General features: G+C 54.2%; 9 protein-coding genes across 9 annotated transcripts; 2 read left to right on the top strand and 7 right to left on the bottom strand.

The window, feature by feature from the left end:
• Positions 1-171: 171 nt before the first annotated feature.
• Positions 172-1,967, bottom strand: POSPLADRAFT_1039239 (glycoside hydrolase family 18 protein). The gene is made up of 4 exons (XM_024477510.1): positions 1,765-1,967; positions 1,532-1,650; positions 1,016-1,471; positions 172-933 (listed from the first exon to the last, which is right to left on the bottom strand). Exons 1-4 carry the CDS (start codon positions 1,871-1,873, stop codon positions 613-615), a joined length of 1,005 nt encoding a protein of 334 aa, XP_024340746.1. The 5' UTR covers positions 1,874-1,967; the 3' UTR covers positions 172-612.
• Positions 1,968-3,078: 1,111 nt separating this feature from the next.
• POSPLADRAFT_1138543 (hypothetical protein) lies at positions 3,079-6,763 on the bottom strand (the record flags this gene model as incomplete). Its single annotated transcript, XM_024484919.1, has 20 exons — positions 3,079-3,233; positions 3,325-3,511; positions 3,589-3,736; positions 3,927-3,996; positions 4,151-4,277; positions 4,376-4,497; positions 4,626-4,697; positions 4,764-4,836; positions 4,894-5,004; positions 5,062-5,099; positions 5,159-5,294; positions 5,352-5,422; positions 5,471-5,499; positions 5,560-5,815; positions 5,867-5,894; positions 5,952-6,015; positions 6,075-6,142; positions 6,196-6,270; positions 6,329-6,511; positions 6,566-6,763. The coding sequence occupies 20 exons, from the start codon at positions 6,761-6,763 to the stop codon at positions 3,079-3,081; spliced, it is 2,211 nt and encodes a 736-aa protein (XP_024340745.1).
• A 2,018-nt stretch (positions 6,764-8,781) lies between these two features.
• Positions 8,782-10,438, bottom strand: POSPLADRAFT_1136889 (hypothetical protein; the record flags this gene model as incomplete). Its single annotated transcript, XM_024484739.1, has 5 exons — positions 8,782-9,054; positions 9,106-9,275; positions 9,332-9,717; positions 9,766-9,995; positions 10,052-10,438. The coding sequence occupies 5 exons, from the start codon at positions 10,436-10,438 to the stop codon at positions 8,782-8,784; spliced, it is 1,446 nt and encodes a 481-aa protein (XP_024340744.1).
• Positions 10,439-11,940: 1,502 nt separating this feature from the next.
• On the bottom strand, positions 11,941-12,276 carry POSPLADRAFT_1095032 (hypothetical protein; the record flags this gene model as incomplete). The annotated part of the gene is made up of 1 exon (XM_024483124.1): positions 11,941-12,276. A coding segment is annotated over one exon (336 nt), but the record flags the coding sequence as incomplete, so codon positions are not given.
• Positions 12,277-16,148: 3,872 nt separating this feature from the next.
• Positions 16,149-16,677, bottom strand: POSPLADRAFT_1045099 (hypothetical protein; the record flags this gene model as incomplete). The annotated part of the gene is made up of 4 exons (XM_024478679.1): positions 16,149-16,329; positions 16,383-16,462; positions 16,510-16,560; positions 16,609-16,677. The coding sequence occupies 4 exons, from the start codon at positions 16,675-16,677 to the stop codon at positions 16,149-16,151; spliced, it is 381 nt and encodes a 126-aa protein (XP_024340742.1).
• Positions 16,678-18,213: 1,536 nt separating this feature from the next.
• On the top strand, positions 18,214-20,288 carry POSPLADRAFT_1179558 (hypothetical protein; the record flags this gene model as incomplete). The annotated part of the gene is made up of 8 exons (XM_024488678.1): positions 18,214-18,764; positions 18,852-18,978; positions 19,031-19,174; positions 19,225-19,338; positions 19,388-19,852; positions 19,911-19,958; positions 20,008-20,079; positions 20,134-20,288. The coding sequence occupies 8 exons, from the start codon at positions 18,214-18,216 to the stop codon at positions 20,191-20,193; spliced, it is 1,581 nt and encodes a 526-aa protein (XP_024340741.1). The 3' UTR covers positions 20,194-20,288.
• Positions 20,289-20,372: 84 nt separating this feature from the next.
• POSPLADRAFT_1045097 (hypothetical protein) lies at positions 20,373-22,349 on the bottom strand (the record flags this gene model as incomplete). The annotated part of the gene is made up of 6 exons (XM_024478678.1): positions 20,373-20,514; positions 20,568-20,719; positions 20,894-21,104; positions 21,180-21,528; positions 21,578-22,216; positions 22,271-22,349. 6 exons carry the CDS (start codon positions 22,347-22,349, stop codon positions 20,373-20,375), a joined length of 1,572 nt encoding a protein of 523 aa, XP_024340740.1.
• A 1,174-nt stretch (positions 22,350-23,523) lies between these two features.
• POSPLADRAFT_1179556 (hypothetical protein) lies at positions 23,524-25,605 on the bottom strand. The gene is made up of 11 exons (XM_024488677.1): positions 25,578-25,605; positions 25,361-25,515; positions 25,207-25,277; positions 25,068-25,157; positions 24,907-25,008; positions 24,741-24,852; positions 24,601-24,693; positions 24,261-24,537; positions 24,066-24,210; positions 23,729-24,005; positions 23,524-23,663 (listed from the first exon to the last, which is right to left on the bottom strand). The coding sequence occupies exons 2-11, from the start codon at positions 25,500-25,502 to the stop codon at positions 23,563-23,565; spliced, it is 1,410 nt and encodes a 469-aa protein (XP_024340739.1). The 5' UTR covers positions 25,503-25,515; positions 25,578-25,605; the 3' UTR covers positions 23,524-23,562.
• Positions 25,606-26,071: 466 nt separating this feature from the next.
• On the top strand, positions 26,072-27,075 carry POSPLADRAFT_1032448 (hypothetical protein; the record flags this gene model as incomplete). The annotated part of the gene is made up of 6 exons (XM_024476857.1): positions 26,072-26,135; positions 26,191-26,310; positions 26,366-26,464; positions 26,715-26,775; positions 26,863-26,960; positions 27,059-27,075. 6 exons carry the CDS (start codon positions 26,072-26,074, stop codon positions 27,073-27,075), a joined length of 459 nt encoding a protein of 152 aa, XP_024340738.1.
• Between the last annotated feature and the right edge of the window lie 693 nt (positions 27,076-27,768).

The following is a 27,768-nucleotide window of genomic DNA, read 5'->3' as shown; positions in this document are numbered from 1 at the left end:
TCTTATAGACCGGGAGCTGCTGCCAAAAGCAGCTCATGTTGAGTGCTCATATCTCCGTCAGGGGGAATGGGGGAAGGCTGCAGCAAGTTCCTGATACTCACCTCGGACATTGACCGCGAACGGTCTGGACGCGAAGCTCCAAGGCACACAGCACACGGCACACGCAAGACAAAACTGTGTCAACGGGTCATCATGTTCAACATGCGCTGTATATCGAATACATGCTGCGAGCGTGTGTATGTATCTCCAATACAAACAGACGTGCGTACATACATCGCTGGCGATGCGTGCCGGATCGCTCGGATGCCGGCGGGGGCTGTATGCTACACCACGGGCAAGAATACAGGGGTCAGTGAGTGCGCGTCACAGCGCGGCGTGAGGGAGCGTGAGAGAGAGCGTGAGCAGACAAATAACGGACGGATAAACACGCAAAGACCGAATAACAATAGAACGCAAGTTAGAAAGCACAAAAAAGAATGGGAAGAGGAGGCGCGGCGGCGCTCGGCCGCGCGCCCGAGGATGGAAAGCGGTGGAAGCTTGGCAGCTTGAAAGCCCGAAAGCATGAAGCCGTGAAGCATGACAGCTTGTAGTCGTGAGGGGGGGAGGGGGCATCTAGTTGAGGGGGTACGTCGAGCCGCGGACGGTCGAGATCCAGGAGGTGCTTGCGCTGGGGAACTCCCAGACCATGACACCCGCGTCCCAGCCCTTGGCCTGGGCCTGCGAGACGCAAGACGCGAGCGTGGACGCGTCCATGAAGCCGTTGGTGGCGTCGGCGGCGACCGCGGGCTTGCCGATGACGAGCTTGTCGAGGGACACGCCCGCCGCGGCGATCTCGAAGAGGGACGTGCCGGGCCAGGTGGTCGAGGACTGCGTGAGCAGGCCCGTGCAGTCGGTGTACTCGGTGACGCCCTGGTTGTAGAACTGGACGTTGTACTGCGCACGGGGAAGAAGAAAAAGAAAACACGTGTGTGAGCAAGCGCGGGACGTGTGGCAGCGGAGATGAACGTGGGCTTACCCAGTCGATCAAGTCGCCGACCTGCTGGTCGACCTGGAGGTACGCGCCGCCCTTGAACTGCGCGTTGTTCGAGAACCACGGCGCGACGGGGGCATGCGTGATGATATACTGGCCCGCGGGGAGCTGGTTGCGGAGCTGCTGCGTGAACTTGACGAGCCAGTCGACGGCACCGTTGCCCTCGTTGATGGCCGTGAAGTCCTCGTAGTCGATATCAATACCGTCCAAGTCATACTGCTTGATCCACGCCGCCATGGTGTTCGCGGTGTCGACGGGATCGTCGCCGGAGGAGGTCGGCGTCTCGGTGGAGCCAAAGGCGGAGACGATGAGCTTGACACCGGCGGCGTTGTATGAGGACTTGATGCTTTGGCGCGTAGCGGCGTCCAAAGATTCCCATTCTTGTGCCTGGTCAACGGAGCCTGAAGCAAGGAGGAAAGAGAGAGCGAAGACGTTATAGCCCTGCGGGGGTGGATGGCGTCAGTACATGTGGCCTGGAGAAGGAAAAGGCAGGAAACACACATTGATCTCAGAAACATCAGGCGGACCATTCTCGCCAGAAACCCATGCATCACTGTAAACCACGAAATGAGGTGCCGAGGAGGAACCGGAACCCGAGCTTGAAGTCGAGTTGGAGGAGCCTGTGACGGACGTCGAGTTGGATGAGCCCGTAGAAGAAGGAAGAGGGGCAGAAGTCGAGATGGACGGGCTAGAGCCAACATTGGTGGTGCCATTGCTGGACGAAGTCGACGTACCGCCAGTCCTCACACCGATGGAGCATACTGGAACTGGGGCGGCAAGAGCAGCGCCCGCGTACGCCAGGGCGGAGACGGCGGCGACAATGTGTGAAAGTGAGAAGAGCATTGTCTGAACCTCGAAAGAGTGACTTCAAAAAGAAGGTAGTGTGAATGCAAAGGGCGGAAGAGGGCCAAAGAGCGGCGAGGTGGGGGACTGCGTTGAGAGCAGGTCTGAGGAACGGACATGATGAGGCCGCGTTTATATAGGTGGTTGGGATTTGGAAGCCGCTTTGTCCATCAGCCACACCGGATCAGGGCACCATTGAGCGCTCCCCACACGGTCAATGGGAAAAGAAGAAAACCCGCCGAGGCACGCACTGCAAACAACACCCTGCGACTAGTTTGCGCTCTATTTTGATCGCATCGAGATGCTGCTCATCTTGCCCCGCGGCCACAGCATCCAATCACAGCCGCGCACAGCTCCCGCCAACCTGTACCCGGCATTTTCGTTCTCGCACAAACAGCCCCAGAAAATGCGAATGCAAAACGGCAGCAGCAAGTGAGAAGGCATGTGGTCGTGGAGCACACCAGAAATAAAAATTAACGTTATGGACATCCTCGGCGCGATCCGATCGAGGAGGCTTTCTCGGGCCGGCTCCTTCCTTTTCCGCCACATCCTCCTCCTTTGCCTCCAGCGCCTAAACCTCCCCTCGGGCTCGCCCCCGCCACCACCCCCTCATCCACAACAATGGCCCCCGCATGCCCTCGGGCCCTGCATTCTTTTTCGGGGGCGGCCTTGTCCACCCGCCGACAGCTAGTATCACCCAGAAACAGCCGAGGCCACCTTGTCTCACCAACTGTCGAAAACGCCTTCCCGTAACAAAGCACATGGCGATGACAATGCTGCGGTCACATTCTGTGGGACATCTCAATCTGATCGCGACGCATGTTGCTGCGAGACTGCTATTGAGACTCTGCACTCGAGTTTCCACCTCGTCGTGGCAGATGCGCCTCTGCGGCACCTGGCGTAGTTCCCGGATTCGAGCAGCGTCTAGTGTCCATTCCATCTCCGACTCGCCGGCTCTGTGGCCCGGGCGTGCGCGTGCGCCAAAGGCAATATTGTAGCATGATACAGCATGATATTTCCCCGCCGGTACAACGTGTCGTGCTTCTGTTCTTCCATATTACGATGTCTACTTTCCCCATAGCGTTCTCCGCGGACGCAGCCCTGTTCATATACCCGCATGCGAGCTCCACCCACGTCCCAAAGCGAAATGCAAAGCACGCCCGCGTTCGGCTCCGGGCAACGCAGCAGCCACGCCGCACGCTCGGTCAGCCCAGCGCGCCGTTCCCGTTGCAATAGTCGACATTCCCCTCTGCCGGGTTCCCCCACCACGCGGGGAACGGCCGCGGCTGGCCGGACGCGCCAAAGACCGCGAACGACAGTATGAATATCATCACCTGCGCGCCACCGTCGAGCGCGCCACCTACGTCGAGTGACGTATTATGAGCCGCATTCATGAGCAAAAGGCATCGCATTAGCCTCTATCATCTCCCTGGAGATAACACCGCACGTACCGAGGATGTAGTTGTACTGCCGGAACCACCCCGGGTGGTACCGCCGCAGCCAGAGCTGCGACGCAAGGCCGACGAGCACGATCGACGTCGTCGGGGACGTCGTCCCGGACGTCATGCCCGCCGAGTACTGGTAGATGAGCGGCAGGATGATCGACTCCGTGCGGAGGGCCCCCAGCCGCGGCCAGCGCTGGCGGGGTGCGCGATGCAGGACGCGCGTCGTCAGCACTCAGCACTCAGCACCTGTGCCACCGCCCCCGCACGCACCTTGGCGACGAACCACTGCAGGACCGTCGGCACCATGCCGAAGAGCAGGCTGAGCGGGACCCAGATGTACGGCCCGTGGGGCCCGTAGAGCTGCTTCGCGAGCGACCAGGTTATCGCGGCGCTGTTGAGCGACTGCACGTACTGCCCGCTGTGATGCGGGTCGCCCATCGCCCATCAGCGCGACTGCCCACACAACATCGCGGCTGGCGGTCCTGGCTCCTGATGTCGTAGCCAAGCCGCGCCATGCAGCACCGCGATGGTCACGCCAGGGCCACAGCAGGGTTGGGTACGAAACCAGGAGACGCGGACACTGGGGGGGGGGAGCTGCGCACACATACCTCCAGACGTCTGTCCCGATCGGGTCCTTCAGCACCGTGCGCTGCGAGTCGACGATGGACACCATGACAGCTGTTGCCATCGGGCCAGAGTGTCAGACGAGACCGCGCGCCGGAACATGCGAAGACGTCACCGTACCATAATTCACGGCAGCACCTAACATAGCGCGCGCGCGCAGAGGCGGGCATCAGTGGCCGCGGCGCCCCCACACCGCATTGGGACGCACCGAGAATAGTCCCCCAGACCTGCGTGACGAACATCGCGCGCGGCGGGATCTTGAGGTACTGTCCGACCTTGAGGTCGCCCGCGAGCCCGATGGACGTGCCGACGACGTCGTGGCTCCACATGGAGAACTGCGTGCGCCGTCCCGCGGCCAGTGCAGTGTACGGTACCCGCGGTCAGTGCACAGTGTGCAGGGCGCGCAGGGGCTGGACTAGGGAAGCACACGCACGTAGAGGTTTGCGACGGGTCGCCCAGGGTTGATCGCGCCCGCGACCATCTTCATCAGCTGTTGCGTCGCGACGCCGTTGCCCATGCGTGCGTACAGGAGCGTCGAGAACGGCGTGACGAACGCTGGGTGCACAAGGTCAAAATGGCACCGGCATCGGCATCAGCATCAAGTCCACAGCGGCGGCGAGTTCAAATACGATTCGGCAACGCAGCCGCGACATGAACGACGATGAGCTGGGGCCGTGACTCACCACCGAGGAGCAACGCCGTGATGTACGACCACCATGGCAGCGTCGTCTGACCCTTGAGCACGACGATGAGGCCTGCAATGGTGCAATCTCAGCCATAAGTGTCCAGACAAGCTGGTCCCGTGCACGGAGCAGCCTTACCGGAAACAAACGCTAGTAGCAGGAGGCCGAGATACCAGTACCAGGGCACTTCCTTGTAATCGCGATTCATGATCTGGTCGGGGCGTCAGTATCAGTTCAGCAACAGACATCACCGCGGGAGTGCGGCAACGGCGCTTGCCTGCCAGTGTGGGTCCGGCTGCGTCTTGGTGCGTGCCTGCTTGAACGACTGCACGACATACGGGCCCCAGAACAGTATCGCGTGCGCGATGAGGCCGCCGATCTAGATCCTCTCGTTCATTGAGAGCACCTGATGACGTGACCACTGACGCGGACGTACAGCAAGGTTGGCTACCAGGTTGGTCCACGCATTCGAGCCTAACAGCAGAGGGACATCGTTGTGTGGACTTCGCCCGCGAAGTAATCTTAGCACTAACCTGTAAGGGCAGGAAGACCGACCTCGCCCAAGGCTGTCTCGTTGAGCAGCCCCGTAGAACCGAACACGGCCGCCTGGTCGTAGATCGACCCATTCGAGGAGAACAGAGACGTCGATAACATCGGGAAAGCAAGCGACTACAGTGAAGGCGCCCACGTGAGGCAGAATCCCCGTTGATGAACGTGTCCTCTCACATTCCAGGCATTCGAGTAGTAGATGGCCATGACTATACCATAACAAAATACAAATCCTATCCATGAATTGGCTGCGAAAGATCGTGATGTGAGGCGACTGATCACAAATATCAACGTACCTTGTTGAATGAGCGGTAGGCTCATATAGCTACGGCAGCCATGACCGATAAGTCGACGCGCCCACTTTGCGAACTCGTGAATTACTGACCTTGACGTAATATATTGCCAATCAAATGACAGGCTCAGAAGCCCGAGTCCCTCGTTCCCATCTGTGCCTCCGAAGAGGTTCGTGATCACGTCCTGGGCCTTGGGAGACACCCGTTGCGTAGCTAGACAGATTACGTTGACACCATTGAGCAGAGGGAATATGTACGACGGGATGACCTCATAGCAAAACATGCTAGTGAAAGCAGACCAAAATAGCTTCACCCGCCGGGCGTTAGCGTGAGAGTCAAAGTGGAGAGCTGATTGTAATGAGATCCTATGACGCGATAAAATTGACACGTCGACTGCACCTTGGAATATCGACACTGTAGGCAGGTTCTACATGTGTTCTAGTCAGCACCCCATCGCAATTTCGACAGTCGCCGACAGACGTACAACCCAATAGACCATCTCACTAGGATAGACTGTCAGTGGCCGTAATAATCCGACCAGTCCGTAACTGAGTGGCGAAATGCATCAGATAACCATATAGGAGTCAAGTTTTGGATCGAGGCATACCCGAAACAAGCGGTCGAGAATGTTGCGAGAATGGCGGTGGTGGCTTCGACGTTTGTATCATAGTATAGCTGCAATCAAAGTCCTTTATGTGCTGTGCTTGACGTAAGGTAGTATGTCGTACCCGTTGAACAGCGAAGTTCATAACGGCAGTGCTGCCGCCTGATGCCGTAGAAGCTACTAGCGAGGCAATGACGTGCTATTGCGGATCAGCACTGGCAAATCTCCGAAGATGTATGATATTCATGAAGACGTACTTCCTTAATTCTGAATTCCCCAGGGTTTACAAAATCGAGGATAGGCTTTAACGGCGCAAATCGCGTGCCTTCTACCAAAGATCCTCGGGGGAGGAATTTGGCCCATGCCATACCAACGGAATATATAAGGAGAAGCAGGAATACGGTCGATACGGTGACCTGCACTGGCTTGAACAGATATATCTGGCGACAGCATCTCTTGAGTATATGCCAATAGTTTCGATGCAAATCTCGAACCTGACATAGAGCAGCACCTAAGCCGGCAAATATGGTACCCAAGAAGAGCGATCTGAATGTCAGTGCAGGATCGTGATCATCCCGAGTGTCGACTAGATAACGAGAGACGTCTTCGCCACTGGTGATCACGGGCTCCTTACTTAACAGCGATGCCTTCTCGTCTGATCCTAAGTTTACGCAAGGTATATCGTAAGTCATCATCATGCATTAGATATTGTCTATTACCCTTGTCGTCATTGTAGCGAGCCGCCTCGTCGGTCAGAGCGTCGTCCTGCTTGTCATAGAGTGACTCCTGGATAGACTGTACGCTAGGCAGACGTGACAAGGACGGAGCTGTCGGAACTGCACCGGTCGAGGACGCCAATTCGAGTGTGGCCATCGCTGAGATAGAGGGTGTCAGGAGCTCGGGGAGTCAGCCTTTCAGATGGCCCCGTAAGAGCTTAAGAGTAACAGGTTCAGGAACATCGAAGAACCTCGGCGCGCATTGCGACATATTGTCATATCGGTGGGTTCTAAACTGATCCTTCGGCGATGATAGCAGGGTCTGTATTCACACGTCCCACATGCAGTGCGCGGTGTTCGGCACACAACCTGCGAATGCCGTTTTCGCATTGCGCCCTAGATGCCAATGTGCACGAAATCCCTTTGACTGAGTTAGGATACGATCAACATTGTTAGCTGGCATTTCAATAATCCATCGAAATCGCAACAGGACATCTACACACCTTATCAGACTTGGGATCGTAGTCACGCAAAAGTCAATGCAGACAATTAGCTTGTCGGCGGCTCCAGAAGAGACTTGGAAATCTGCGAGGCATTACTGTGATGCCAAGGCACTATGAAAAGCACAAGGATGTCGTGAGCAAAGGTCTAACTTGCGGAAGCAGATTCGGCGGTTGTATCATCATTATCTGCACATGTATCGGATTAGGTGAGCTTAACTTATTTACATTCACCGTCCTGCCTATCGCACTAGTAGGCGCTCCGAGTGTTTTGTGGTAACATACAGCACATACGGCCGTTGGACACATGAGGCGTCTCCTTGAAGAACGAAACAAAACGAAGCGCCCAGCCTAACTGCGGAATCTAGATCTGAGTGTCCAGTCAGTCCGCAGATGTATTCATTCTCTCACTAACATGTAGGGATATACATTGGTACAGTACAGATTGTGCTTGGTGGATGACAATTATCGAAAAGCTAGAGGTCAGGTATATGTAGTGCGGGGAGTCGGAGGGCTTGCAAATTATCGAAGCAGAGGGCACTATAAGTAATAAAGACAGTGGTGCGAAATGCGAGTCGACAGGAGTCCGATGTAAGAGAAAGAACGTAAATTGCGCTTGAAACACGATGCGATATATAACGACAACATGAGGAGATATCAGGGGATTGTAGAGGGTTCACTGCACGCTGCAGCCATTGTTGCTAGACTTGGCGTCCCGGTCGCGACGCTTGGTACGCGATGAGCGAGACACTTCTTCTATGACGCCAGACAATCGAGATCCGTTTTGTTCGGTGCCGGTACTAGAGAGGACAGAATAGTCCGTAACTTGGGAGAACCTCGAGTCGCTCTTCTCATTGCCAATCTCCGTAGCATCGGATCGCATAGATTCACTGGTGAGATGTGTCATGGCACTGCGCATGCTAGCCGATTTGGGATCGGTGCTGTTGCTCGCGATAGACTTTGGTCGTTCGCGAGTTTCTGACTTGCGCTTTAGCACTGACCGCTTGTGGGTGACTTGCCGGCGCTCTGGGTTAGGTGTCGAGCTCGGTCCGGCCGGCGGAGAGGGAGTGGAAGAAGATGGCACAGGAGAAGCCGTGTCTCGATGATCGGTGAGGAAGGATTTTGAACGTTTGAAGGCTTGCAAGACTTTCAAGTTATAAGCGCTGGGGGCATGCCCAGGACTGCCGTAGACAGGCGACTGCAGATTCGAGGAATCCATGCTTGTCCTGGGAGTAAGGTCACCGTCTGAAAGCGGACTGGCTGGACCGCTAGCGTGTAGAGCCGCCAGCAATTCCATGGGATCGCTGTACTGTCCCACTGCGCCACTTTCCGCATACTGGGCATACAGTAACAACTGGGCGCGGAGATCGCATGTGGGTGGTGCATTCGGAGCGCACTTAGCATGGCATATCAGGCTGCATTGCTCGCACAGCACGGCACTCTTCTTGACATTCTGGTTGCATACCCGACAAATCACAGCTATTGCATCGATTGTCAGTGAGTAATCCAGCAATTAGTCAGGCTGTACGCACGCTTTCCAAATGTTGTCCTGACAAAAGAGTGCTCTCGGGGCGATATGGCATCAGGATCATTTGACATTCTCCGCCTCGAAGGAGAGCCGTCCGGACGAACGCGTTCAGGCGAGGAAGCCTTCTCTGGGTCCGGCATCTCGAGCTGGGCGAGATATCGTAGGGCCTCGGACTTCTGGTTCTGATAATCGGCGCTGACGCGTCGGAGAAAGGGTATACTGTCCTGAGGTCGTAACTCCTAAAGCGGCGTCAGCGTTTTGTACAATTCGAAGATAAGAGAGGTATGAACCTTGTTATGGATCGCCCAATTCTTCTTCAGCCATTCGTGTTCGCAGAGTGCCTCGGCAGTAGGGCGCCGCTTAGGGTCCTTGTTGAAGCAAAGTCTGAGGAAATCCTTCAGACTTTCCGAGCAACCTTCTGGTAAGGGCGGGATCTTGTCTTCAACAATTCGAAACATCACTGCAGCAGGCTCGTCAGCGTTCGTTCTGTCGTCAGGTAGGGACAAGTGGACAGACCAGTCATACTGTTGCTGATCTCCGCATATGGCGGCCGACCAGTCAGCAACTCTATAACAGTGCATGCTAAAGACCAGATATCTGATTTCGGGGAGGCGCCCTTCAACTCGATCACTTCCGGCGCCATCCAATTCGGGGTGCCCGCTACGTTGTTCGGCTCACGCTCCATAGCACGCAAATTGAGCGAGACACCGAAGTCAGACAATTTCACATTGCCGTTCTTAGTTGTCAGTATGTTCGCCGCCTTTAGGTCGCAATGCACAACATCGCTCTGATGGAGGTAATGCAGCCCCTCCAGAATCTTGACTACGTAACCGGCGACAAGGCGTTCGTTGAGCTTGCCAAATGCTTTGAGCGTCTGTCCAAGCGAACCGTTTTCCGCGTATCTGCGATGACGTGAGAACTACCCGGAAATAGAAAGGGGTAAGACGCACTCGAGTACGATGCTGAGCGAGTCGTCGTCTCTCGCCATCCCCTCATACTTGACGATACTCGGATGTGACAAGCTCTTGACCAAGTCAACCTCCTTCATGAGTTGGGCGATCTCGGGCTCCTTCAGTCCCTCAAGTCTAATGCGCTTCACGGCTACCATCTGTCCAGTGTTAAGGTTCAAGGCTCGGTACACTGCGCCAAATTGACCACGTCCGATACAGTTGCCAAGTTGCTGGGCAACCGGGATGTCAGTATTGTACAGCCTCCTGGGAGGGAATGAGTACTCACGAATTGTGTAGGTGGCTTACCATCCTCCCTGACGATGAGTGTCTGACGAACCGCACTGCCCTCGTAGGGATCACGGGAAAGCAGGTCGCTTGCACTCGCGTTGCTCGTCACGACACCGAGGTTGACCATGCTCTCGAATCTTGATCTACGCGGTTTCGCGCCCAAGTCATCGTACGAGTTTGGCCGTCCCTTCCTGCGCGAGCTGGAACCGTCTATCTCACTCTGGAAACGACCTCTAGGCTGCCGTGGTCTCTCCTGGGGAGCAGTGACCTCTGGTTTCGCCGGCACAGCGCTCTGACCGTTCGTGTGGTCAGCCGACACAGCCCTCGGGAATGGTACCCGCGAGTCGCTATCTTGAGAATGCGAATCGCTGCGAGGTATGTACATGCCGTTGCGATGCGGCCCTGCCTTGGTGCTGTTGCGTCTGAGCATGATTCGAGGAGTTGGGGGTTGAGATCCATCAGGACTAACATCTCGCTGCAGAGCCTGGTCTTTGGGCAGAAGACTTGGTGTATCCACGCTGTGCCGCGCACGGTGTGTAGGACGTCTTGGAAACTGTGGCAGCGACTCGACACTCGCGTCTGGACGGGATGCTCCTACAACGGCGAGCTTTCGTGGTGGGGACGCAGACACTGGGGTGCTGGGCTCAGCCAACCCGAACTCATCATCATCAAGAACAGATGTTTTTGGAGGTTGAAAGGCATCAAGGAAGTCGTCAGGCCACTTTCCCTTGCCCAGCTTGATGGGCGGCGACTTCGGCAGCTTCTCATTGTCTTGCGCAAGGTCCTTGACTGAGTTCTGCCTTGGCTTCGTCGACTTCGAGCTCGAGGAACCCTCCTCCGTCTCCTCCACTACTCTCGTCAAGTCTGGGACCGCGGTTTCACTAGGACGTCGTTCCCGAGGCGGCCTCGGAGGGACCTCTCCACCCTTCTTTCGACCAAATTCCTCAGCCAGTGACGCCGCCATCGAGCTGCCCTCCGTGAATGTAAACGATGGAGTCTCTCCGGGGTCCAGGGATGTCGCCTCGGTAGTGACGGTGCGGATCGTGCCAAACTTGTTGTGACCTGCGCTGCTCACCCTGTTCACCTCGAGCAAGCTAGAGAACATGGTTGACTCCGTCATGGCACTCGATGCCTGAGATTGGCGCATTGGAGAGGGGAGGATCGAGTCGGCCATGGATCCACGTACAGAGTCACCCATGGAGGCTCGCGTTGAGTCCGCCATAGATGACCTCTCTACGCTAACCCGCGGTCGCAAAGGCGATCGTGGAGGTGGTGACAGCGGTGGCACATCGTCCATGTCACTATCAGCAGGCGTCGCAGTGCCTCGCGCGGCGCTACCGTTGCCAACGGTTTTGCCGTCACTCGATGCCCCTGAGCCTTCCTCGATCGGACTGTCTGAGCGCAACGTCGGCAGTGGCTGTGGGGGGCTCCACCGTTTCCGCCCAGGAGAATGAGGGCCTATGGGGGACGTCGAGCGCTGCATCTGGGCTAAGCTCAGGTTTGGCGTTGATGCCGCACTCCTGGAGCCCGAGCTATATGGTCCATGTGATTGCGTGCTCGCCCCGACGCCACCACCTTGTATGTACCTGGATTGATCGGGGCTAGGAGACTCCGCTAGCTGCTGTAGCGCAATGATGCACTTCGCGACCCGCGCCAACGACTCAGCATTGGACTCAATGAGGTCATCCCGGCTGAAGAGGTCATCGTACCGAACGCCGACCGAAGAGCAAGCCGCAAGGAACTTGGTGATGTTGGAGGTACGCATGAAGCCGTCCTCACGCGGGTCGACACGGCTGATTGTGTTCGGAAAAAGCTTGTTGATGAGCCTAAAGGATGCAGCGGGTTCAAGGTTAGGAGACACCGCTCCGAAGAAGAGCGAATATTATGCACGCACTGGCAGAGAACATAGCCATCCCGTAATGCCTCAGCAAACAGCCTTCTCTCCCTCTCCTCGCCACCGGCGCTTAATGAACTGGAACTCAAGCCGCCGGCGGAACTTAGCTGACTGGAGCTGCCCATGGCCGCCCCGCTCTTTCCCCAAACCCTCTCGAGCCTAGCAAGGTTGCGCATACGCACTTCTACCTCCTCCCAGTCCTTCGGCTGGAGACTCGACTTGTTGACTTGTGATGGTGGCTTCAGCATCTCTTTGCACAGAAAAGTCGATGCCGCGCGGACAAGCTCTCGATGCTCTGGACTAGTGGCTGTACCGAGGGATGTCGTAGAGGCATTGAAGGGACGGCTCGAGACAGGAGAATAGTTGCGTTGGAGCGGGGACACAGCACGTGGACGATTGGGGGTCGAGGCGGGTGACGCAGCGCGAGCCGGGGGCGAGGAAGAAAGAGGGACTTGGCGCTGTTGGTCCAAAGAAGGGCGGCGCCCGTCCACTGACGTCCGGGGTATATCCAGGGATGGCTTCCGTGCATCCAACGATGGTCTGCGTGCGTCAACTGACGGTCTTCTCGCATCGATGGAAGGTCTACGGGTATCAAGTGATGTTCTTGGTGTCTCAAATGATGGCCGCCGCGCGGTGGATGAGCTTGATGCTAAGGGAAGATGAGAAGATGATGCCGACGGTCCCGCGCGGTGCGTAGGCGTACGAGACGATGAGCGTGCTCGGTGAGGACTTGACGGTAGTGGTGAAGCGGGAGGAGTGGGAGAGCCGCTTAGCGGTAGATGACTGGCACTTGCCGCTGCTCTCCTTGATGAGCCAGACACCAGCCCTCTAGGTGTTGGCGGCGGTGAGTCGAGCGGCTGCGCGCCATCGCGAGATCGTCTCGTAGGTGTCTCAGGGCTTGGTGACTGCGTGCGCTCCGCTCTTCGGGACAGCACTAGGGGAGGCGGGCGGGATTTGGGAGAAGGCGAGCTTGGACTAGCCGCGCCATTGGCGCGTCTAGGTGCGAGTGGTGTCGGTCCGCTGATCTCCCGGATACTCAAGCCAGACTGTGAGTCCGACTTGCGCGAACGCTCCCGAGGCGGCGATACCTGGGCGGCTAAGTTTGACGACGATCCCGTCGGGAGCGCAAACGATTGGGTATAGGCCGAGGGGATAGACAGGACGGGCGAAGACATGGATGCTTGTCTGAGGGAGGGTGTCAGGAAGCTCGTGTTGCCGGCGACGTGGCCTTTCGTTGGCCCCCCGTCCTTGCCCGCCTCCGCTCTCCTTGAGTCCGTATGTTCAATGGCAACAGGCGGAACAGGTGCTGGAGGTAATGAATCCTTCCCACCGGCCGGCCGACGAAATGAAACCTTAGATAACATCCGTGATCTAGGCTTCTCCCTCTCCTGCACGACTTGGTCTTCCGACGCTCTCTCCTTTCCTTTACCCTCACTCGGAGGAAGGACGCCCGACTCGTCGAGGGGAGTGCCCATCTTGGCCTTGGACTTCGTTGCGGTCCGCAAGCTCTGCTCCAACGACGAGCGCAATCGTTTGAATGTCTTCGGCTGCGCTTCCGAGACGGGGAGACCCTGAGATGACGCCGGTTGCCGCGATGAGGAAGCAGTCGCAGAAGGCAGCGGGGAAGTCGCATCGGGGCGCTTGTGGGCCGCCATGTGGAAGGGATTGGAAATGGAGAGCTTGGAAGAAATAAGGACGGCGGCTGCCATGTGAATACGTAGGGTAAGGGACGCGGCGACGCGAAGCTAGGAAGTTCAATCACTTCCAACAATACGATCAGAGGCGGGCAACGAATGCGTTGCGAAGAGACGAACCTGTAGCAAAGGAAGACTGGGCGCGATCGGCTGAGCCTGGGACTATTCTGTGAGGAGTGCGGAGAGGTGAGCATGAGAGAATAGCAGAAATGCAAAGTCAGGAGTGGCTGCGCGGTCCAAGTATGGGTCACCCGAATACGGGGTGGCAGAGGCTGAAAAGCCAAGTTTGAGGGGATGAATGCGAGGTCCGAAGGAAAGAAGTACATACAGCGACCTGTGTGGGACAACGGACCAGTGCTACGCTCCCTCTGCGCGTCGTGTGTAGAGGGCGAGGACCCTGAGAAGTCACCGAGCTGGGGGAGGCTGATCGTGGTTCGCACCCGGAGTGACCGCGAGGCAAGTGCTGCGACCAGGAGAAGATCAGGGGCCAGGTATCCGCCGAGAAAAATGGCGGCACACAGAGTGGGACGGCGACGACGAGCTCGGAAGGGGCGGGAGGGGAAACGAGTGAAGATGGTGGTCGCCGTTGGCGGAGCGCGGTCGCTACAGACCTCGTGCAGCAAGCCGGCACTTGGACCGTGGGCGCCCGTTTTGCCGAATTGCGTATGTCACTCCAATCCTCGACGTTCCAAGTATCACTAGTATTCGTATTTCCCTTGTTCAATCCCACATTTCCACGATTTGTATTTTGGGCTACACGCTTGTCGAGCACAATATGAATATACTATAGCACTGGATATTGCCAGTGTACCTAATATGCATGCAAATGCAACGTGCATAGAACGAACCTATGTTATGATATCGGCCACTTCAGGTTAGCATGGGAGTTCCGACAAGGCGCCGGCCTGCTGCCACAAACAAAGCCAATTGGATATGTTTCCAATTGCGATATGGCCGTGCAGACAGGGGCGATCTATGTCAGACACCAATTATGACGGAATGTATGACGAGAGACGCCCTATGTCAACATACTGCCTGAAGAATCAGCATCACACTTATAGTCGCTGGAGGAACAAGACATACCCAGACAAAACAGTTGAGAGTCACGAACAATTCCATGTCGCTTTACTTATTGCACGTAGACCTGGGCCGCTCTCCGGAATCATGCCAAATGTCGGAATCATCCACGATGCACCTCAGCCTGCTGACATCGCAAAGCAGGGAAGACGCTCCACATTGAATATCAAAGTCTTATCGCGATCCGAGTATAGGGGACACCATATGGAACGGTCACGTGAAGCGTACTCGACGCGTCCAAGAAGCGCGGCAGTGCAGATAGAAGACAAAGATGCAAATGCATCATTCAAATTTCAAGGTGATATCTCGCAGCTTTCACTCCATAAGCAGGAGATCTTATTGGCATGCTCCATTAGCTCCACAGGTGAAACAAAGAGGATATCAGCTCGAAGGTAAAATTTGGGGGCACTGTCCGACCTTACATATATTCGACTCCACAGGGTCATTCGTGCTGCTGTGGCGTCCACTAGCTAAGAACGGCTGAGTTCGAACCTTCCTCATACGCATAGCTGACTGAGACAATTTTATTTGCGAATGGTGGAGCCAAGTGATCCGTGTGTCGATATTTGACGTGCGGCAGCATACCGTTCAGTTGTGGCTTCAGCTGATCTGCTAGCGCAATACACGCAGTGCGACTGCGAACTATCTCGGAGCTTGAGCCGGTTAACGACACAATCTCGGGAAAAGGGGTACGTGTTAATCTGGAGCGGAATAGTAACTGTCACGGACCAACCGGCAGACCATGGAGGGTGAGAATGAGCTTGACAGAAGGAGATATTGCACAGATGGATATGCTCACCTTGTCAGGATAACGGCGATGAGAGTGAGCCCTTGGGAATCGGTAAACACTGTTCTACACAATTCCATATACTCGAAGTACCGAGACATCCGGAAATAGGTACCTGGTGTGTGTGCGAGTGAGTTGCCACATCAGTTGAACTTGACTTTGGACAGTTACTTTCGGCGCTCAGTTGTTGGAGCCAGACAGGCGCCCTAGGACATTCGATCCTCACCAGGGTTCAAAATCTCGCTCGCCTCCGAGCGGACCAGTATTAGTGGTGATTCATGGGTCCACACTGCAATGATAAGTCATCTGCTACGCCGCATGAAAGAAGCCATGTGTCAAGTCAAGGTTCGAGGTGATAACCCACGTAGAGAAAATCAATGCACCAGCGACATCTGGGAAGACAACGATAGCGTGGCATGATAATCAATCCAGTGAAGACTGTGCATGAAGACTGGGAGCAGGGAACATCGAGGAGCTTGCCAGATTGATAGTTCGGTCAACGTTAGCCGAATACTGGCCACAAAGTCATGGTATACATCCACTGCGCAGCTGGACGACTAGAGGCTGTCTATGTGACAAAGGAGGGACAACATAACATGATACACCGATTAATAAATTACGCGCACCGATAGTACATTATAAATCAAGACGGAATATCTTCCTGTATGGCTGTCGTAGTGGATGGCCGTTTTCCTTCCCTCCCAAGCCCTGCTGCACGCTCGGACTCCTCGATCGTGTAAGCAGGCTCCTTCAAAGCCTTGCAACGCCTTTTGTGAACTTTACTCCGCCAATGAGCGCGCAAAGCAGCATCTGCTTCAAAGTATCTTTGGAAAACCAGTCAATGTCGTAGAACGGAACCTAAAAAGGGGTAACTCACTTTGCGCACTCTACGCAGTAATGTTGTGCCAATCCAGGCTTGTCAAAGTCAAGTTGTTGTGCTTCCAGTGCAGCCCGATTCTGGAAGAGGCTCAGCAACAAAGAGCAGTGCGTGAAAGTAAACACACTTTAGGATCCAAGTCGATAGATTGGATTTGATCTAGATCTCTCGTCCGCACCTGCCTCTGATGTCAGACTCATTATTGTACTACACCAGAGTGACGTACTCTCGTGCGTGAAGCTCTGTGAACATCTCGCTTGGCATGGTGTGTACGAGAGCGGCGTAGGCGACCCATTATAATAGCGACGAAGCAAAATGCAGGGGACAAATCAGGCTCCTTCCCGCCGCTGTGGGAGTTATAGGGGCTCAATCTGACAAATTTGACGCAAGCTAAGTCCTGCAAACCCATCCGCCACACTTGCGCCACAATCCGGCTACATCCGAGGCAAAATCAAACTCCGAATCCCAACCTTAAACCCCCATAACTCCCTACAGCGGCTGGCACAAAACATCTACAAACAGCGGAGGAGCGGCGCATGTCACCTAGATTAGGAAGGCAGGATACTGGCCCATCATTACATAATCGTTACGGTCCCGTGTATTACAGTAGTGTTTATGTGTCCCAGTGTCGAGTCTCGTCGTCCTCGGTGCAACTTTGTGACCATGGCCTTCACCCGTCTAATAAAAAAATTATACTTGGCTTTGACACAGATGCGCGCATCCCTGCCGAGGTTAATTTTTGTCCTTCTGACTGGTGAAGGCCTCATGCAACATCCCTTCGTTGAATAACCCATCCTCGGCCTGGCACTTCAAGTTCAGCACTCTCCATGCACCTGCGACCCAGGTTCTCGACTTTTGCACTGATAATGTGGCTTCCAAGATGCAAAGTGTTGCGAACAATGGGCTTTCTGCGCATCATTGTTACATGCACTCATGGGGGTTGTGATGATCTCAATTGATGAAATTGAAATGTTTGAATGTCAATTATCATTTCCGGGAATCAATCCTGCCTCGTATGGGAGGTGCGGCGCCGGTCCTCCGCTGTTTGTAGATGTTTTGTGCCAGCCGCTGTAGGGAGTTATAGGGGATTAAGGTTCAAATGGGATGTCACATGATATGCACGTGATGGGATGGCACATGATCTGTGGCAAGACTTCTATTCTCGGTTACACAAGATAAAACATTGAGTACGCTATTCGGATGAAGTCCCCTATAACTCCCACAGCGGCGGGAAGGAGCCTGGGGACAAATGCTAATTTGGTGCGAGTTCTGCGAGCGCTAGCTGCTGACGTAAGGAACCCGATCACATGACGGACGCGTCGCGGTTCGGTTTGACTGTCGAGCCATAAGATTGCCTCTCTCGCTTACAATGTCTCGCCTCCCACGCCCCGACCGACATCACCTCCCAGACTCAGCGCCCATGTTCGCGCCGACGCGGCAGCAGTCGCTGAAGCGCAAGGCGGCGACCCAAGACGAAAATGCCGTCGAGCAACCTCGCAAACTGCCCGCCATCGCGGAGGCCGACACGAATCAGCCATTGCGCACAACCAGGGCGGCCGCGAGCAGGCTGGGCAAAGGCCCACCACCCCTTACGAAGCCGAGAGCACCCCCACTAACATCTACTACCACACGGCGGACGGAGCGCGCTACAAGTGCTCCCCCGAAGAGCATCGCAGCCACACGACCACCACCAGCATCGCGGCCTGTAGCCGGCAGGCCGACGCGCACAGCATCGAATACTATCGACGACAAACGCTTTCAGGTCCTCCATGACAAGGTAGCCTCCATCGAAACAGCGCGCGCGGCAGATGCATCGCGCCTCGCGATGGAAATGGAGGCAGAGCGCACTAAGGTCGCCGAGCTGCATGCAAACCAGCTAGCGATGTCCCAGCAGCTGGCAATCGCGCGGACGCAGGAGATGGCACAGCGGCGGGAGCTCGACAGCGCGAGCGACGAGATCGATCAACTCCGGCGGCGGCATACGCGTGAGCTCGAAGACCTGGACGTGGATCTGCGCCGCAAGGACCGCGAGATCCGCTCGTTACGGGATGAGCTCTCGACATGCCAGGATGACCTACAGCGGGAACGCGAGACGGTGGCTGGTTTGAAAGCCACGCTGTCGCACCAATCCACTGCACAGGTGGCTCTCTCGACACAACTGTCAGCCATGCAAGCACAGCATGGCGCCACACAGGCGCAGCTGGATGGTCAACATCGAGCGTATTTGGACGTCACGATTGAGCTGGAGGCGGCGCGCAAGAGAATAACAGAGCTCGAGCATGAGGCCCGGGAGAGCGAGACGCTCCGACGTAAACTGCACAACCAAGTACAGGAGTTGAAGGGCAACATTCGCGTCTTCTGTCGTGTGCGGCCGCTACTTTCGTCGGACATCTCGTCATACCCGAGCCCATCATCGTCAATAAACAGCCCCGCAGATAGCCCAGACCCAGATGTCGACGCGATCCTGAGGGAAGAAGCAAAAGCACGCATGCTTTTCCCTGATAAGATGGACCACAAGGAGATAGTTCTGAGCTCATCTAGTGAAAGCGCAACTGGACAAGAGCGTAAAGATGATTGGATGTTCTCGTTCGACAGAGTGCGTGAAGGCACATTCATGGCTGAATCCCTGCGTAATAACACACCCACAGGTTTTCGAGCCTCATTGCTCCCAAGCCGAGGTCTTCGAAGAGATCTCTCAGCTAGCCCAGAGTTGCACGGACGGATACAATGTGTGTGTATTCGCGTACGGCCAGACGGGATCGGGCAAATCCTTCACGATGGAAGGCGGTCAGGTGAGACACCAAGCAACCTGTCTTCTGCAAGAGATTGACACATGGGACAGACTGAGGCCACGGCAGGGATGATCCCGCGTGCTGTGGAGCAAGTTTTCCGAGTAGCAGAGCAGCTCAGAAGCAAAGGATGGGAATATAAGATGGAGGGCCAATTCCTCGAGATTGTGGGTGCGGCTCAATACGATCCATCCCTGTCGCTCACCCAAAGTACAGTATAACGAGACGATCAACGACTTGCTTGGCAAGGGCGAGTTTGACAAGAAGAAGCACGAAATCAAGCACGATGCCAAGACAGGCCGTACGACAGTGACGGACGTGAACGTCGTCCCCCTCGCATCTTCCACTCAAGTGCGCACGCTGCTTGCGCTAGCACAATCTCGCCGTACTGTTGCGGCTACGCTTATGAACGAACGCTCATCGCGCTCGCATTCAGTGTTTACGCTGCGCATCCACGGGGAGAACCCATTGACGGGTGAGGTGTGTGAAGGGAGCCTAAACCTTGTCGATCTTGCCGGGAGCGAGCGGTTGGAGAAAAGCGGCGCTGCAGGAGACAAAGAGCGCCTGAAAGAGACGCAGAATATCAATAGGAGTCTCAGTGCGTTAGGTGATGTCATCGCTGCCCTTGGGGAGAAGGGTGAGGGCAAGAACGACAAACACATTCCATACAGGAACTCGAAGGTATGCTGTTATGGCTTGCCCACATTTAGATGTCGTTGAACAACTCGCTCCGTTGTAGCTCACCTATCTGCTGCAAAACTCCCTGAGCGGGAACTCGAAAACACTGGTAGGCCAGGTGTATCTGTGAGCAAAGGCGTGTGCTAATCGCCCTTTAGATGGTGTTGAACCTTTCGCCGCTTGCCACGCACTTAAATGAGTCACTGTGCTCGTTGAGATTTGCCACCAAGGTAAGCGTATCAGCTCGAGCTACCTGAATGCGTTAGGCTTATATGACCCCTTAGGTCAACAACACGACCATTGGTACAGCGAAGAAGCAGACGCGAGCTGCTATTACTTCATGAAGTACCTATTCACTTGACTTATTTCCTTGGACCACACGCCATTCGTATTATTGTACATATTGTAGCTTTACAGATCCAGACCATTTGGCCCCGTCCTGACGTGTGCGAGCGAAAACTTATGCAGAAGAAGGTCCCAAATGTAATAAACCTGGTATAGCAACATGCCAACCGAAGTCGTCTTAGTCTCGGCTAGCCCCAGACTGTTGCAGCGCCTCCCGCCTGACCTCACTTGCCCACTTGAAGAAGTTGCAGCGATACTCGTAATTGACCTCTTCCCGAAGACGTTCGCCCTTGCCCTTATCATATCCTGGACCGACCGGTCTAGAAACGAGGAGACAGTCAATTTCCGCACTTTTGCTGAAGACAGCACATACCGGGAACAAATGTAGAACTTCTTGCCCTTATTGGGCCCTTGCTTGTTCACTGTGTACAGCTTCGCAGGCTCACCATGCACCGTGCATTTCGGGGGCCGAAGAGGGGTGAAGAGGTTTGACCAAGCATTCTTGCTCTCATTTTTCGAAGACGACTCTATGAGAGAAGAATCCTCCTGGAGTGACACGGCTCCTTGCGATAACGAGAGTTCACATGCGAGAATATAGTCCGCGTCGAGTCCCGACGGCACATCCGAAGCTTTTTCTGGGTGAGTGCTAGAGGAGGGACCCGCCGTGCACTCGAAGTCATCAGCATCGAGTATGATGACTTCTTTGGAAGTGCTTTTGTTGCTAGATGGTTTCGAGAAAAACGAGGCCAGCTTCGCTTGCCCCGGATCGACCTTGTTTTTCTTGTTTGAACCACTGCTTAACCCTTTGTCAGAAGGCTTCCGCTTTGCGCTCTGCCCTGAAGTGCGTTGGTCATTTATTCTGGAGGAGGAAAAGGAGCGAGTGATTGACTTCGAAGATGGTATAGTGGTGCTTGTGGAGGATGATGCTGTGGATGAGAATGGAGCGGGTGGCTGAGCAGAGGAATCTGACTGGCTATCCTGCGACACCAGAACGGGTGAGGCGCTAGGAGTCTGCGAAGGCATCTCTTCTCGTTTTCCAAAGAAGGTGGATAACACCGTCTGTTTACCAGAGAACTCGTCCCAGAATTTGGCACATAAGCGCGGTGGTTGTGTGACCTCGTTCTGTTTCATGGCGTCCCGGAGTTTGATCGTTTCGCCATTCTCGAGCAGAAGCTCGTCGTGCAAATCAATGTAGATGGGACAATGATCAGATCCCTTCAGCGACGCTTGTATATCTCCGTGTTTGATCCACGGTAGTAGTCCTTTGGTAACAAGTACGTAGTCAATACGTGCGCCATAGTTCGTCTCGCGCGCCTGCAGTTTCATATTCCAGCCTTGACTTGTGTCAGTAAGAATGAACGAGTGTTAACGACGGGGGCGTACAAGTATACAGGCCTTTTCTTTCTGGCCAGAACATACGAATCACGTCGACCATAGGCCCGTTGGGATCGAGCCAGTTGCGGAACCACTCGCGGGCAGGATGATCCCAGAACGTCGCTATACTGCTTGGTAGATTCCCTTCAGCATGATCTAGAGGTGTGGCGGCAATGTTGATGTCTCCAACGACGATGACCTCTCGGTGCTCTTTTTCGATCAGCTTTCGTATGCGCTCCTGCAGTAGAAGATGAAAGTTCATCTTGAATGGTAATCGGGCGTCAGAGGTCTCAGCCGGGCAATACACGTTGATGAGAACGAACAGCCCGAAATCAACCACGAGTGTGCGTCCTTCGCTATCGAGGGCGTCAAAGCCTGAGTCGGTTTCGCCATTATCGTCCGGGAATGGATCGAAATCGTGTGCAAGGGGGTAGCTCATAGACACTCGTTCTTCGGGAGACATCGGGGGTTTAGGCTGTAGCACACCTGTTAGGCCCTCCTCCGCTCTCAGCGGAGTTGCCTTTCTCGAGTCTGCGTAGACTGCTACGCCACTGTATCCACCCTTATTCACTGGGAAGGAAAAGAAGCCGTGATATGGTCCGGGCAACGCAACGTCGCGAGGTAGCGTCGCACGCGACGATTTCATCTCTGAGAGATAAGGCTCGTCAGTGGTCTTATATAAGAAAACATGAACCCAAATACCTTGAAAGCAGATGATGTCTGCTCCAAGGGCATAGAGTATTCCTTCAGTGGAGGTATACGAATTCCACCTATGAATCATAAACTTGGAGCTGAACATATAGAGACTCTATAATTGCCTCACGGATGATACTTTGGTAGTGTACGTATTCCATTCTGTTTCTGGTGGTCAGTTTGAAGGGCGTGAGCACGTCGAGAAGGGCCTACAATATTCCATGATAATATACGCATTTCTTTGACAAGCGGACTTCCCTTGTAACGATATGTTTCTTATTCGCCTCACTATTCCAGAGTGTCAGAGTGTCCGCAACTGAGATCACCACTGCTCATGCATACGCGGTATTCAACGAAGGTCCGAACTTGGACATACTGCAATGGCCATGGGTGTCGCGGCCATCAAACCGGTACCAATCAATCACATTCCCACGTCGCCGCGCGAACCACAGTGTACAATACGACATGTCTATTTTTTATTTTCAATTCGACACACCTTACTTGAGCTCTCATACGCTATCGTACTCTCCTAGTGCTACAAGTTGAGATATGCATGTATTGCATGACTAAGGATGGTCACAACTAAGCAAACGCCGGAAACATCAAGAGGGTGATGCACGAAGAATCAGTTCTGCACAACTGGGCCCATAACATCAGAACAAAACAGGCACTGGCCCTAGGCAGCAAACTGAGTGGTGATAGTGATGATGATAGTGAATTGTGGATGGTGATTACGTACTCTATCGAATGTTCAGGTAGAGAGACGGCCATTGGGAAGATATCAGTGTCATTCGCATCCATGTTTGGAGCGCAATAGTTGGCATGCATTCCAGGGGCAGATCAGATTTAGAAGTTCTTTGCTCTGATTTTCGAAGTTTGGGACGGCATACACAAACCGTATTCTACACTTGCAGCTGGTGGCATGTGTGAACAGGGCGAAGGCGGACCCTTTAGGTGGTGAGGATATTGCATCCAAATTCTCTGTGGGGCCGTCATACAGTCCTCCATCTCGCATCCCGAAGGCATGAACATCAACTAGGAACTGCTAGAACACTAACCTTCTGTCGGCGATCGTCTGTTTGGGCATTGTCTGGACAAACATCCAGATAGGAGGGATTGCGAGATGCCGATCGAACTGGAGGAGCCTCGTTTGTGTCCTGGAGACTGCGCGAGTATAGCAAGAGTCTACTAGACGTCTGAGCGCTAGACAAATTAGTATGCGGGGTGAAATTCTCTTATGCACGAGGTGTCAACATGTGTATACCGCAGCTGAAACTGACGCGGCCTGTCTAGACAAGACTCTAGTACGAGGACATGGTTGACAGAAGCCCCTTCCACACGAACGCCCGCGGGTTTCCGCTTGCCTCGCAGTACTTCGTCATGAACAGCTCGTCGTTCGGCCCTGCAGTAGGCGCGCGAAGAATGACGATCAGCACTTCATCGACACCAGGATGTTTGTGCACTTACTTGACTGCAGTTCGCCGTCCGTGCCTCGCACCTCACCAGAATGCAGTGCGTTGTCCTTCATCCAAAGTTCAAATAACGACGCTGCCTCATCCACGCTCAACTGTGCGGGTACGGGGAAGTTACGCAGCCCCTGCGCGTACTCTGCCAACTCCTTGGATCGCGCCACGTACGGGCCTGCAGGTCGCAAGGGCGGAATGCCAAGGGCTTCTGAAAGCTCGAGGGGCATTTGGAAGGCAGTGTTCGACGTCGACTCGGCACCGAAGACGGCCCCTCGTGCCTGATAGTCATGTTATTAGCGTTATTAGTAGGCCTCTAGAATGGAAAAGGAGACACTTACGAAAGCCCTTTTGCCGCTTGCGTATTCAAGGACTATACGGGGAATGGAGAGATGTTGCGGCATAAGGGCGCGGTAATGAGGATCTCGGTAAGCGGTGTAGTTGTACAGCGCCTGAATATCGTCGACGGCCAGGAGCACAGGGTGGCTGTGGAGATATTCAGACCTGAAATGGTGAGATACACAGTAGGTACATACGTAGTCTGACGAGATAGTTCGTCCATTAGTGCGGAGAGCACTGCAGGAGCGTCTTCTTTGTACGACAAACCCGCTTGCACGAAGTTTGACAGAGGTGTCCCCTCAGGGAGCGATTGGAGCTCAGTGACCAGCTCTCCTCGAGACTTCATGTGTTGTAGAGCCGACTGGTTGACACTGAAAAACCGTCGCAGTATCTCATATGAGAAGTTCGGTTGGAGATACGTCCGTGTCCGCGAGTCATATGTATAGGCAGTGGATGAATCAACCATCTTAATGGCTAAGAAATGGGAGTGCGTGAGATGAAGTATATGTGGGCGGGGGTGGGGTTTCTATGACATACCTCTTGGTATGTACATTACTATCCACTTATTATGTGCGGCATACTCTACTGCTTGTAGCAGGAGGAAACTCTTTCCGCAACCAGACGGCCCGGCTTGCACGCAGTCAGTTTCGCCCTTCCTCAGCTGAATAAAAACTCACTCATGACGAGTCTTGTATCTCGGCTAGACTTCGAGCTTGCCTCGTCCAGAGTGTCAATAGCGGTCACAGTGACATCCCGGACCACAGAGCATGGTTTTGACAGCACACGGAACTACGAATGCGTGCGTCGTATGGCGCTCCCATTCGATATTATGAATTTTCATACCTCTACAACGAGATTCTTTGGCACTCCATACGCTCGTATTGCCTCGTTCTCGGACATGGGGAATGCCATAGCCTTCCCTACCGCAGCACTGGTCAATGCTTCCTAGGATGCGTTCCGTGCACGGTGAGTAAACGGATGACGGAGACACATGTCTCACGCACTGTAGAGTAGGTAGGAAGGTCAAGCACAACACGGTTGTCAGGTTTGAAAAGAGTGTTGGTGACTTGGTTGGCTGGCAGGGTCAAGAAGGTCTACGAGGAGGAGTAAGTGCGAGATTAGTGAACCACTAGTTGGGCGCACTCCGTGCTTCTTCTCTTTCTTGAATCCCTTCTCCTTCGGATCTTTGCCCTTGTTTCCCTTGAAGCCCGACGCTGTATTAATGGGTAGTAGATATATGAGTATCTTCTTCGACAGACGCTGTATTATCTGGCCGGGAGACTTCTGAAGTACTCACAATGCTGCTTCACAGCCACTTTTTTCTTCTGTGCATATCCACGTGTTTGCCCAAGTCTTGACACAGACGGAAGGCTACGGGAAGTGCTCGTAAACGCTTCCGCAGACAGTCGGCTGGACCGCAAAACGAAAGTAGCAGACATGACCACGTCGGTCCTGTTGCCCACCACGGAACTCGGTCAAGCCAGCATGTAATCATGTATAGCGAGTGAACATACCAAGGATAAAGTCCGAGCGGCCGGTGGTGTCTGTGGGTTACAGACGAAGCGTGTAACGTGCAGCTCGGAAACTTGGCAAGTGCACGTCGCACGTGACCGACGCGGTGCTCGCAAGCGCCTTGTACAGTCGCCTACCAGTATCGGGGCATTTATATCTCAAATCGATGTTCCAATACGCTCAATGTCTCAAGCCACACTGAGAATAGTTCAGGGCGATGAATCTGGCTGGTGTCGGACGGAATCACGTTCGGGCCTTGTTTCCGCGAAACGCGGGGTCTGTTGTCGCAGCTCAGGCAGTCATGACGACATTGCGGTTCTGGCGCCTCTCATGGAGCCGTCGGTTTCTCGCATGGATGTTATAAGAGTCAGGCGATATTGTCGCACAAGTGCGAAAGTAAGTGGTCCTTCTAATAGCAAATATCATTTTAATTATTGCGTGCGGGTATAGCATCTAGGAAGGCGGATATCCGTTCGTGGCGATTGTTGCGACATCTATGTCAGAGGTGCCTGCCACCGCTACGCTAGCTGCATTTCTGGCCGACTTCTTCCTTCAACCTTGTGTATAAACACTCTATTTCTGTAAATATCCGACGGTGACTCAACCGGTCTGTAGTGAGGTACCTCCCTACATGGATGCCATGCGGCAGTTGGAAGAAGGATATTCTCGTCCTGAACAAGGATCTGGATGCCATGCGTTATGTTCACTCTAAATTTGTCAAAGAACAGATAGCACGTGGAGATTGGTCCATTTCGGTGGCATTTGACTCACTTTCGCTCGCATGCTACAGGAAGCTATGTGGCAAGTTTTACGTCAAAGCACTTGGACGGCGATCTCAACATGACTCGAGGGCAGTTGGCCAAAGATGCGGCATTTTCTTTTTATGCTGGTGAGTCGACATCCAACTCACTCTGAGCTGGTAGAAGGAGTTTCTCATGCGACAAACAGGTGGCTCAGATCCGGTCAGAAGAACCCTTCCGTGAGGTGGTGATGTGCTCCTGACTCGCCGCAATCAAATTGTTTCATAGCTATCCGCCTTCCTTTTGGCCACGATGTGCTACCCAGGGGCTCATAAGAAAGCACAGTCTGAGATTCTCCCTATGTCGATTGAATTCCACTAATGTGATGTATACTATCAGATTTTCCCTATGTGACGAAGGAAGACGATGTCCGTGCCGAATATTCCTACATAAGGGAACCGTAAGTGATGGCGAATGTTAGGTCAGACATACACTTACTCTTCTATGTACGTCTGTGACTGATAGACAAAAAATATGTGCGTCGCAGGAAGATTTTACGTGACCCTGATACATACACCGACCCCTTCAAGCTTAAGCCTGACAGGTTCGTCTTGACTGAGAGGCGTGTCACAGAACAAGATCCTTGTGTGTACGCCTGTAGTTCTAGTAGACGGTAGGTCATCGTTATTCATGCATGAGGCCGCCAATGCTGACTTACATGACCAGCCTGAGAATTTGTCCAGGTATGGTCGCAGTCTGACCGAGGAAATTGTTTGGCAGGCGGAAATAGGCAGACACCTGGAGGACAGGTCATAAACTGTGCGATGAGGTCCTGAGGCTTCAGCAAGTCCCTGAAAAATCGAACTGTATGCATTCTGTCCGGGGTCTCTCGCGGATGACAATGCCCTTCTGTAGCCATGCGCCTTGACAAGAACATGATGGCAGAGTACGGCCATACATCCCGCGTCAAGCTAGATGTATGCTTCTGACAAGCAGAACAGTGTCCTCGTCAAGAGGCAGCATATCAGGCACCATAGCTCGCGAATTGCATGGTTGGGAAAGACGGACAAGGGGCAGCAGAAACGGTATCTACATTGCTATCTGCGTCTCGCGGTTAACGAATCGTGCGCACGCGCTCACCGCTGAGACAATAGTTCCGTATGCATAAGTGAGCGCGAAGATAAGGTGTGGAGGCCGATGTGGCGGCGTACATGCGAATCATTCCACTATCGAGAAGGCAGATCAGGCCACGTCGACATTGTACTTCCCCCTTCGCGGACGGAGTAGACCTTGTTATACTCAGGACGGAACACAGGTGTTTGCCGCATCACGATGTAATACATCATGATCGATCATGATCCAGCGCGGCGAACCTGACTCCTCGGATCTGGCTTGAACAACGAACATACTACAATGAATCACGTACAGGTAAGCTGTGTACTTCATAAACGTC

This window comes from Postia placenta, assembly GCF_002117355.1.
Source record: "Postia placenta MAD-698-R-SB12 unplaced genomic scaffold POSPLAscaffold_4, whole genome shotgun sequence".
NCBI classification, from domain to species: domain Eukaryota; kingdom Fungi; phylum Basidiomycota; class Agaricomycetes; order Polyporales; family Adustoporiaceae; genus Rhodonia; species Rhodonia placenta.
Note: the sequence above shows the minus strand (reverse complement) of the source record. Positions and strands in the feature narration are given on the sequence as shown.

Bases quoted from the DNA above. Each gene is read 5' to 3' on its own strand.
- POSPLADRAFT_1039239 (XM_024477510.1), bottom strand. From the start codon at position 1,873: ATGCTCTTCTCACTTTCACACATTGTCGCCGCCGTCTCCGCCCTGGCG. The intron at 1,472-1,531 runs GTGTGTTTCCTG...CCACCCCCGCAG, and splicing joins CTGATGTTTCTGAGATCAAT to GGCTATAACGTCTTCGCTCT. The intron at 934-1,015 runs GTAAGCCCACGT...CCCCGTGCGCAG, and splicing joins TCGGCGACTTGATCGACTGG to TACAACGTCCAGTTCTACAA.
- POSPLADRAFT_1179556 (XM_024488677.1), bottom strand. From the start codon at position 25,502: ATGTCTGCTACTTTCGTTTTGCGGTCCAGCCGACTGTCTGCGGAAGCG. The intron at 25,158-25,206 runs GTGCGCCCAACT...TCCTCCTCGTAG, and splicing joins AGAAAGAGAAGAAGCACGGA to ACCTTCTTGACCCTGCCAGC. The intron at 24,006-24,065 runs GTAAGTGTCTCC...CATGACTATCAG, and splicing joins CAAGCGGCAAAAGGGCTTTC to GCACGAGGGGCCGTCTTCGG.